The 11,356-nt window shown below is 40.6% G+C and overlaps 2 protein-coding genes across 2 annotated transcripts in view; one reads left to right on the top strand and one right to left on the bottom strand.

Moving 5' to 3' along the window:
• The window catches only part of rpl3 (ribosomal protein L3), a 101,112-nt gene that overhangs the window by 36,608 nt on the left and 53,148 nt on the right, over positions 1–11,356 (bottom strand). The window lies entirely within an intron of this gene.
• On the top strand, positions 1,422–10,360 carry rundc1 (RUN domain containing 1). The gene is made up of 5 exons (XM_083977759.1): positions 1,422–1,956; positions 5,014–5,172; positions 6,116–6,314; positions 6,391–6,486; positions 7,966–10,360. Exons 1-5 carry the CDS (start codon positions 1,489–1,491, stop codon positions 8,826–8,828), a joined length of 1,785 nt encoding a protein of 594 aa, XP_083833885.1. The 5' UTR covers positions 1,422–1,488; the 3' UTR covers positions 8,829–10,360.

An 11,356-nucleotide genomic window follows, 5' to 3' on the forward strand; every position in this document is an offset into this window, starting at 1 on the left:
GAAAAAAGAAAGGGAAATCAAATCAAGCAGCTTCTCTCTTTTCACTGTTTTGTGATTGCTTATTTCTTTTATTAATAAATAACAAATTGTACATTTTAATTTTTTTTTTAATTAACCAGAGTTGTAATAGGGTAGGCGTAATAAGCTATGCTTCAGCCTATGCCTTTTCGGTCCACATTTTCTTTTTCTTTTTCATCATCATCATGAAGTTTATTCACACACACACACAACACATAATTTGTGTGAATCAGGTCTCCCATTGAAGCTACCAAAAGCTTATTGGGAGCCTGGATACATATAACACAAAACAATACAGCATGTACAAGACTACAATACACACGAAACATTAACAGTATAAATACACACACAGACACACACAATAAAGCACGTACAAAACTAACAATACAGTAGCCTACATGAAACATTAAAGCAGAAGTGAGTGATAAGGTCGTTTTCGCTAATGCTGCGTTCCAGGCAGGCTTTTGAAATCATAAATTACAGCTTCAAGTCACAACTTACGACTTTGTAGCGTTTCAGGCAACCCACTCGTGTTTTTCCGACCTGTTTTACCGGTGAAAGTCACTATAACGGCCACTCGTAACTTCCGACCGGTGAACTCGTACCAGATCGAACTGGTACCAAAGATAAACCGTCTTTGCTGGTACCACTTCACGGTCGGAAAAATACGAGTTTCCTTGAACGCACCATAACAGTCCTCGTCGCTACGTCACCACATTCACGGCGTTCCTTGGCTGCACACACAGCCCTGCATGCCGTTCTCTCTCCTCATTGGATAAAAACTGTAGGATACGATAAATGTTTTCTCTTCGGCTCAGAGCAGAGCAGAGGGACTGAGAGACCCGTGTTTCAGTCCAAACACTCTATGTAAGTGATTGCTGTCGGAAGATATAACTATTTAAGACTTATATTAACACAAATATATCACTCACTTCTGCTTTAACAGACAACGTGGACCCCAAGCGTACCAACAGAAGGTTTTCATAACATGTAGATAAAAGCAGATGATTATAAAATTTACATTCAATTTACTATGGTTCAGATGTTCAATGGTTGCAATTTATATACTAAGTAATTTAATTTTTAGCTTTTTCTTGAAAATGTTTACTTATTGTTTATTCAGATTGATGTTATTTTTCTTTATTTACTTTTTTCTTTCTGGTTTGTTACTTTTCTTTTAATGACATGTATTGACCATGACCGAAATAAACTAAACTAAACAAACTTTTATTTTGAAGACACACACGCACACTTCCGGTGTTTTCCTTGACTCCGCTTGGCTTTGACGTATGAATCATTTTCTCCAAGATGGCGCCTCATCGTCACCTGTCTCTCCGGCGGCGGTGGTGGTGGTGATCCTTCTTGTTTCCTGCGCAACGAAACGAACGAAACAAAAAAAAAACTTTCCTTTTGACAAAGTGAAGCAGCTGGAGGAGCGAAGTCCCGTCGGTCCGTCAACTCAACAACAACATGTCCGCGGAGGAGCTGTCGGCCTCGGACAGCGAGGCTGCGGTGGCCGGCGCCGGGGAGCGATGGGCACCGGTGGGCGCCGTGGCCAGTCCGGAGGAGGAGAGGAGCAGCGGAGGAGCAGGAGGAGGAGGAGGCAGCAGTAGCCGTAGTGGAGGTAGAGAAGGAGGTGAACCGAGTCAGAGAGGCTGCTCCTCCTCCACCGGGGACGAGATGATGATGAACACGAAGCTGAAGAAGCTGGAGGAGGAACAGGAGCAGCTGAGCTCCTCTCTGCTCGCCCTCACCTCGCACTTCGCCCAGGTGCAGTTCAGGCTGAAGCAGATCGTCCACCACGCCCCGCAGAGCCAGGGCCAGAGCGACGAGAAGGAGAAGGAGAGGATGCTGGCCGAGCTGGAGGAGTTCGCCTTCAGGGGCTGTCCGCACGTCGTGGGCTGCAGAGCCACGGACGCCAAGCAGCTGGAGAACTCGGTGAGGGAAACACCACAACACTGACAAGACACAGACATAAGACATAAAGACTGTTTATGGGAAACCTGGTTGTTACAGTGGCATTGTAGCATACAAGTTACAATAAAAGTAGAAAAATATGCAAATATAGAACGATATATTTCAAGAAAATGCTAAAAGAAATAACAATCAGAACTTGAAACACAACCAAGACACACACACTGACAAGACACAGACATAAGACTGTTAATTCATCCCACACATAGGAAACTTGGTTGTTATAGTAGCATTGTAGCATACAAGGTAAAAGAAAGAAAAATAAAGAAAGAAAAGTGTTACAACTGACTAAAATATGCAATTATAGAAATATAAAACTATATATTTCAAGAAAATGCTAAAAGAAATAACAATCAGATATTGACACAGACATAAGACATAGGCTAAGACTGTTTATACATCCCACACATAGGAAACTTGGTTGTTACAGTAGCATTGTAGCATACAAGGTACAATAAAAGTAGAAAAATATGCAAATATAGAAATATAAAACGATATGTTTCAAGAAAATGCTAAAATAAATAACAATCAGAACTTGAAACACAACCAGGACACACACACACACTGACAAGACACAGACATAAGACTGTTTATTCATCCCACACATGGGAAACTTGGTTGTTACAGTAACATTGTAGCATGCAAGGTACAATAAAAGTAGAAAAATATGTAAATATAGAAATATAAAACGATATATTTCAAGAAAATGCTAAAAGAAATAACAATCAGAACTTGAAACACAACCAACACACACACTGACAAGAAATAGACATTATAGACAGTATAAAATCAAAGATTCAAGAGTGTTTGTTGTCATTTGCACAGTAGGAAACATGTTTCCCTGACAATGAAATTCTCGCTTTGTTGTCCACATCACAAATGCCAGCATAAGATAAGAGCAACAATAATATAATCAGAAAAACAATAATAACAGAAAATACAAAACAAAAAACTTAACACAGATGGAGGTAGCAGTTGTAATTTGTAGTAGAGAGTGTATTGTATGTGCAATATACATGTAATAATAATAAATAATGTGCAAACTGAAGATGCTGGTAGTGATTATAGCCTCCCATCATCAGCTGTTTCAGAGTCTGATGGCAGAGGGGAAGAAAGAGTTTTTCAGTCTGAAAAGAAACAATACAAAAAACTCTTTCTTCCCTGTAATGGGTAACTTAATAATGGGTTGTTACGGTAGCTTTGTAGCATAAAAGGTAAAAACAAAGTCACATGACATTATGGAGGATGTTGATTTAGTTATTCCTGTGGAGGAAGCTTCACACCTCTAAATTAGTTTTTGTCTTTTTTTGACCATTTTATCACCTGTTGTGATCATTTTTCAGCTATGTTGACATTTTGTTTTTATAACCTGAGCTGTATGACTTTAAAACCAGTAGAAATTAAATGAACTTAATTCAAAAACTGTGTCAGGGACACTCTGTACCTGTACCTGTGTGTCCATTTAGTAATCAATCAATACTTACTACATATCTTAGTATGGATTTAAGACTGTAGTGTCTCAGTCGATCATGTATCTACAGGTGTTATTGCTGATAATCTTTGACAATTTCACATTACATTTGTAAAGCAGTAATAATACATGATTTGAGGTATTTCTTTTTACATCACAGTGGTCGTTGACTGCAGGTCTGTCAGACAGAGATATAGAAATCTGCAGCTGGACGTTGATGCACATATAAAACCACAGTGTGTGAGTCTGTGAGGCGTTTGTGTAAAACCAGCTCGGTTTAACTGAATTGATTCACCTCAGCTGCTGTGAGGTGTCAGAGTAAAACTGATTAGAGTGCAGACGCCTGTTGCGTCACACACACACACACACACACACACTCGCTCGCTCAGGGCTGCTGCTGCGCCCACCTCGGCTTTGTTTCCAGGGATCTCTTATCTCTGGTGGAAAATGTTGCTTTCTGCCACAAGTGTGTGAGTCACAGCGTCACAGAGCCGCCGTGAAGAAATCCCTCCAGCAGATGAGTATCTGTTTAATAAAGGCCTCGTGTGTACACAGCAGAGTTGAAGCAGCCCGCTCTGTTGCTTTACTCCTCTTTACACTGGGTCTGAACTGAAGTGACATAACTGCTCATCATCATCATATATCCACCTGCTAAAGGTCTTTTATTTATTTATTTCTCCCCCGTCACATGCGTTACTTTCAGGTGGATCTGGTGAGTACGACCCCCGACCAGTCTGATCTGATCTGTGTGTTCTTGTGTAAATGTATTGTGATACAGTTGTGCTCGTAAGTTTATATACCCTGGCAGAAAATGTGCAAAATGTGAACTATTCTTTAAAAACATTTCTCAAACTTCTCACATCCCAAAATAACACAATCATTTAAAAAAAAAAATAGATTTTTGCCAGTCTACCACCTGACAATACCGGTATCTACAGATTTATTGAATTGATTTGATTCCGATTCACAAGGTCCCACTTCGATTCGATATCGATTCATTTAGAGATACAGTATTTAGGTTTTACCAGTTTGCTTGGATATGAAAGAGATTTTCACAAAACTAATGTTGCAAATTGTACCTGGTGTTTTATTAAAAATATTCATTCATGTTTACATTAAATTGTAAATTGTATATTAATGCACATTTATTTAACATGACCAACTCCAGAAGTAAATAGTGCAGTGGCGTGCATCAGAAGATCGATTTTAGGGTTTTATCGATATCGGATCTCTCAAATGAAGATCGATGTGAATTGGAAAATTGATTTAAATTTTTTTTTTTTATCTAATCAGGAATTAATCAGCAAACACAATTATGTAATAATACATGGTTTCGCCCAACCACTACCTCTGAATAGAAGAAGATTTTTTGCATGATCAATTATATTTTCCGAAATATGGCCAATATTTCACAAGTTCTGGGTCCAGGGTTTGTAAACGTATGAGCACAACTATGCCAGATTGTAAAGTGCGTCCTATCACAATAATAATATAAAAAACACAGTGTCTGTCTGTAAACATTAACATCTCTGTGTGTGGTTCTCCGTCAGACCGAGAGGGAGAAGAGGGAGCGTCTGGAGGCTCAGAGGGAAAAGCAGAAGGATCTGATTTTCCAGCTGAAGACGCAGCTGGACGATCTGGAGCGCTTCGCCTACCAGGAGGGCAGCTACGACTCGCTGCCGCAGTCCGTCGTCATGGAGAGGCAGAAGGTGGGAATCGGAAATGAAGTTAATGTTGGTGTAACGGCCTGTAGTCAGTCAGTCACTTTATTTAGTTTCTGTTTGGCCTCTGAGAGACAAAAACAATTACGACGTCTCTCTACTGAGCCGAGAGCAAACAACTGCAGTTTCAAAGCTTTGGTGGAATCCGCTCGTCCGTCCGTCTGTCTGTTGTGTTGAGCACATAATGAGGCGTCTGCTTGTTTTAGATCAGGTGCAACGAGTCCAACATCTGTCCTCAAAATGCTTCAGGCTTCACGGTGTTTGTAGATCGTTGTGTTGAATCTGAAACTTTCCTTCGGCTCCGTGAAGCTTCATCCTGAACTTCAGTTTGTTTGAACAGTTTTTCCTCTGTTTTACTAACCCTCCTCTTGGCCATGTGCATGTTTTTGAGGTAAATTCATCCAAAACCGCTGATGCACGTTCCCATCTGGGGCAGTTTTTCAGCAAGCGGCCTCTGTATTTACCTTGAAAACAACTCCGTCTCATAACGTTCTGTTATTACCTCATAGCGTGGTGAATGTGCAGGTCACAACTTGTCCACCAGAGCGTTGTGGAGTTGTTGGATTGTGTATTTGATGAGTTTGATGAGGGAAATCAAGAAATCCCGTAGCGTAGCTCTGAGCAGCTCGCAGCTCTGCTCCGCCGTTCTAAAAATAGCTTGCACCGACAAATAAAGGTAACGAACCTACTGCTATGACTATAGGGATTATGGCAATGGGCCAATTTGCCAAAATGTTGAACCATCCCTTCAAGTTTTGCTGCAGCAGGAAATGCTCTGATAAATCCACTGTGGCAAACCAAAAGCAGCAAAACAGAGTGAATATTGGACTTAACATTCATCAAGTAGCACCAACATGAATGACATAACTGCTCAAACTTTGTGATTATTGCAGATAAAGAAGTTTAACCTCTAACCTTTGTTCTGTCTCAGGTCATCATCGACGAGTTGATTGAAAAGCTGGATGTGAACCTGAACGAGGACATCGGGAACTTGACCCCGGAGGAGCTCAGGCTGAGAGTCGACTCCGCCATCGCTCAGATCGTGAACCCGGCCAGAGTCAAAGAGCAGCTGGTGGACCAGCTCAAGACCCAGATCAGGGACCTGGAGATGTTTATCAACTTCATCCAAGGTAAACAGGCTTAAAGGGAGTGTGTTGCCAGGTTTTATTCGTTCGATACATAATCTTTTATCTTCTCCTCCGACAGATGAGGTGGGGAATCCTCTTCTGTCCGACGGTGCAAACAACCAGCAGCCTCAGGCAGCGGGAGCCAACACCAGGACTCCCGGGGTCAAGAAGAAAGGTCAGTCAGTCCAAGTCAAACTCCAGCTGCAGAAACAATGTGATGTTGATAGAAATAAAACCAGGCTGAAGCCTTTTGATGCCTCACAGCAACTAACTATCTGTGTTTCTGAGCCACATGTCGGATCAAGTCTCGATCGGTCTGTTTCTAAAATTAGTCAGGAACAGCCAGTTCAAGGCCAAAATCTGAACTAATGTTTGTTTTTAAATACCTACCCACTATAAATTCAAGATTCAAGATTCAAGACGACTTCATTAATCCCTAAAAGGGCAATTCCAGCTAGTGCACCACGTATTCATAACACAAAACACATAAAAAGAAAGAAAAGAAAAAGTTGGCAGCTGTGTACACAATCTGCTTGCTCTAATAATAAATAACATGTACTAATTCCAATAAATATCTTCATTAAAAGTACAATGTCTAAATGATGAAATACATAAGAGGTAACCAGTACACAATGAACACTGTACAGATTCAGATTGAATTCACATGGCTTTGTTTAACAGTCAGACAGCAGAGGAGATAAAAGACTAGGACAAGAGTTTACTGAGCATAACGACGCCCTGAAGGCAACCATGAGAATTAATTTGCTAAAATACCGGTACACCAGGAAGTACTGAAAATACTGTGTGACTTCCTTACGACCTGTTGTTCCCATAAATCTCTCTGTGTAAGTCATTATTAAACAAGTTAGTAAACCAACACATAAAAGAATAAGTGAACAGATTTTCAGTTCAGGACCGATAAAAACGACACAGAATCACTGGACTGACAGAAAATAATTTAACATCCAAGTCTCTTACTGAGTCTTTTATTGAAGGTTGTGTGTTTCCATCCAGAGTTTATATATTTAGTTTATTTATATTTAAGCAATATATCACGACAGGACAAAAAATAGTCCCACCTCTCCGGACGTTAGCTCCAAATTAGCTCCGCATCTCGTCTTTTCCTCGGCTTTTTGTTTCAGGTGAAAGTCACTGCTCAATCCCCTCTACCATTGTTAACCCTCCCCGGAGGTGAAAGTTAACCTTAAACATGTGAATTCAACTACTTTAGTCCATTTTTTAACATCGTAAAGACATCAACTGTCCTTTGCTACCGACTGCAACAGTCCGTTGTCATGGATACATGACAACAACTTCCATTCATACCAGTCTACGTGCCTGACGCGGAGTGATAGCCTACTACGCTGTGATAAGGCTTTAGAATAGTAGCAATCAACAACCAATCAGATCGCCGGATTTTACCTTTAGAGTAGAGAATCTTTATTGTCATTATACTAGATAATGAAATTGTCTTCGGACCCACGGCTTAAAAACACAGACATACAGTACAGTAATAAATAGAATAGAAAAAAACAATACAATAGAGAAAAAAAAAGATATATATATATTAAAAAGAAATTCTAATAAAAAATATTTAGTTTATTTATATATAGTTATATATGATATATTCATATGTTGTGTTGTGTCCCTGCAGTCGACCCGGAGCAGGCCCAGCGGATGAGGGAGACCGGGCTGCAGCTGATCCAGAAGGCTCTGGCCGTGCTGCAGATCTTCGCTGCGAGCCAGTTCGGCTGCGGGACGGGACACGTCCCCCAGAGCATGTGGCCGGGGGAGAGCGCGGGACGGGACTACGGCCCCCTGCTGCAGCGCCTGGAGGCGGCCGTGGAGAAGGTCCGCGTGCTGGGCTCGCGCCGGCAGCCGTCCTTCGAACACGTCATCAACTACACCAGCAACTCGGCGCTGGGGCCGCGGGACGAGCTGACGACCACGGTGAGGAAGGAGCTGGCCATCGCGCTGAAGGAGCTGCTGGCCCACGGCCTCTTCTCGCCGTCGCAGACCATGAGCCTGGTGCTGGCGCCCATCTCCTGCCTGCTGCCGCACCGAGCGGCGCCGCAGACCATGCACCCGTGGGAACTCTTCGTCAAGTACTACCACTCCAAGAACGGGAAGGCCTTCGTGGAGTCGCCGGCCCGCCAGCTGTCGCAGTCCTTCAGCCTGCCCGTAGGGGGCGGCCCCGTCACCGTCACCCCCAAGCAGTCGCTGCTGTGGGCCGTGCACACGGTGCTGAAGGAGCACGGACGCTACAAGCGCGGCCCGGACACGGAGTTCAAGGCGCTGGTGTGCATGGCGCTGAACGAGCAGCGGCTGGTGTCGTGGCTCAACCTGCTCTGCAAGTCGGGGACTCTGATCCACCCGCACTACCAGGCCTGGAGCTACATGGCCCAGACCGGCTTCGAGGGGGCGCTGCGCATCCTGGGCCGCGTCAGCCACCTCAAGTTCAACCTCCCGGTCGACCTGGCCGTCCGTCAGCTGAAGAACATTAAAGACGCTTTCTGAAGTGGTAGAGAAACACTACAAAATCTCAGAAATCAAGTATTTTTTATCAGCTCTTTACCTGCATTCAGGACCAAAAGCTTCGAGTTGGTCGCCTCTGAAGTCAAACCCACAGTACACGCACGGTTGATGATGTTGTTGGAGCTTCATTCACAAAAAAAAACTACAATAATCAACACACCCCACTATGTTAAAGATGCCAAAAAAAAGAAGACGAGACGAGAAGACGAGTCGACGCTCCCTGTACTGTAAACCTGCCTTAGAGAGAGTGAGAGAGATTGAGATAGATACCTCATCTTTAGAGAAGCCTTCCTGACCTTTACGACCTGTGCATCGTTTCCCCCTCGGCGTCCCGACCTATGCATCAAACTAAGAGGTTGGGTTTCTGTACTTTAGACAATCCAGGAAGTCAACAAACGAGCAGAAACGCTTCTCGATCCTGTTGTGGCTTCTTCACAGTCGCCCAGAGCTCGTGATGACATCCTGATCCCTGGTGTCGGTGCTCGTGCTGCTGCTGCTCCATTCGTCCTACTGCTGTCGACTAAAACTAAAAACAAAAACCATCACATGTAGCAGCCCTAGTTGATCGTAAAGCTTAAACAGCAGCACTCAGGTCAACATGGAGAAAAAAATGAAATGAAATCTTACAGTGTGTGAGGTGAAAGTGTCGTGTGACTTTGCCTACGAATAATATGCAGTTATCCACTCGACCTGCATCATCGCTTTTTAAAAATGTTGCATGTTGCGTTTTTCAGGTGTGTGAAGAGCATTTAGACCCTGTATGACCTGCTGCTTTCCTCCGGTTCCAGGTGAAGTTACAATTTAAAATGAACTGACAGTGATATTGTATTTAATGCTGTATTTAAAAAAAAAAAAAAAGACAAAAGTTTACTTTTATTCCCTTCCCTGTTTCTTTTTCCAGAGAAATTAGTTTTTATCTTCCTGACACGGCTGCGTTGCACGAATCATATCCTTAAAAAACTGAATGTACAAACCATAGATGCTATTAAACTGAGGTTACTTTACATGTGCTGTATGTTTTCCTTCTGTTCATGGGAATGGACAAACTTCAGTGTTGCTGGGCCCACGACGTGTACATGTGTGTTTGTATTTCCTGAGATAAAAACCTGATTCCATGTTGGCACACTGTGCACCCGATGACACATTTTATCTTGTTTATTTTATGTTAATGGAAAATATGTGTTCTTTCCTGGGTGATGTTTAGTACATATAACTGTGTATTTTGCTATTTTGCTCATTTTTTTTCTCCCCAATTTGTGTTTGTTGTTTTGTTCAACTGTTACTTTGTGATTTATGTTAAAAAAGAAAAGTTTATTTATTTATTTGATAGCATGTTTTAGCTCAACACCGAATGTGGAAGTTATGTGGAACATATCAAACACTAAAGTAGCTGCTGTACTGTTGCTGTTAATTGTCTAACAGTAGATACACTGGATCATTTAAATTGTGTTAAATTATAGTGATGTCATTTTTATTTAATCAAATGGAAAAAATAATCAGTCTGGGAAATATAAACTGTGGTCTAAATTTGTTTTTATCATGTTTAATGTATACTTACAGCTGTAAACACATTAAACATAATAAACTGATGATGTGTGATGTTAATGGGTCCTCTTAATGTCATTTTTAAAATATACTGTAAATATTTTAAAGTGATATCAACCGATAGCAGTCAAGTACTGTACAATTCAGTAAACACAAGTAGCATTTTGAACACCTCTTGTTCCTGTGTGATAATGATTACAATAATACATGATATGAAGCAGTATAATTAAGACTAAATTAATTTGCAATTTGATATTTAATGTTACACCATTTTTGGTATTTAGCAAGTGCAAACCATAAAGAATATATTTGTTTTACTTTATCTTTGTTTAGATCGTTATTGTCTGCACTAAATTCTGCTCATTATATTATTGCTCTGATTATTGACATTGTGAAGTAGAATTATAATTCCATATCAATTTCCTAATAATTTAACCCCATTTGAAATTGAATTTGTTAATTATATCATAAAAATATAATGATTCCCTTAGATTTAAATGTTTCACACGAATAAGATTTACTTTTAAAGAATGTTTCCGATTAACATACTGCTGAATTAATGCCTGACTATAATTACTAGATAACTTGATAGATAATTTATGAATAAGGGGTGGGAGTAAATAAGTTTTACTTCTTCCCACTCATTTTCGGAAATGAAAAAAAAACAAACAAGCAAAAAAACAAAACAAATTATCTTTATTTTCAATTTATTTTATTTTTATTTATTTTTTTGTTCATATGTTGTCTTTGCAAAGTTTTTATTTGTTATGTCTGTCCATTTCTGTATTATGTTTTATTTATTTTAACATGTCCGAAATAAACTTAAACTAAACTAAACTAAACTAAACTAAATGCTAAATAGTCCCCACAAATGGGAAATTTGGTTGTTACAGTAGCATTTGGTAAAAAAAAATAAAAATAAAAATAAAAATAAAATAAAATTCTTATATTATAATGAGGATGTA

This window comes from Trachurus trachurus (assembly GCF_905171665.1).
Source record: "Trachurus trachurus genome assembly, chromosome: 8".
Lineage (NCBI taxonomy): Eukaryota > Metazoa > Chordata > Actinopteri > Carangiformes > Carangidae > Trachurus > Trachurus trachurus.

What these genes read in the sequence shown, in the direction of transcription:
- rundc1 (XM_083977759.1), top strand. Translation starts at nt 1,489, where the DNA reads ATGTCCGCGGAGGAGCTGTCGGCCTCGGACAGCGAGGCTGCGGTGGCC. An exon ending in CCAAGCAGCTGGAGAACTCG is followed by an intron (nt 1,957 to 5,013) that starts GTGAGGGAAACA and finishes GTTCTCCGTCAG; the next exon opens with ACCGAGAGGGAGAAGAGGGA. An exon ending in TCGTCATGGAGAGGCAGAAG is followed by an intron (nt 5,173 to 6,115) that starts GTGGGAATCGGA and finishes GTTCTGTCTCAG; the next exon opens with GTCATCATCGACGAGTTGAT.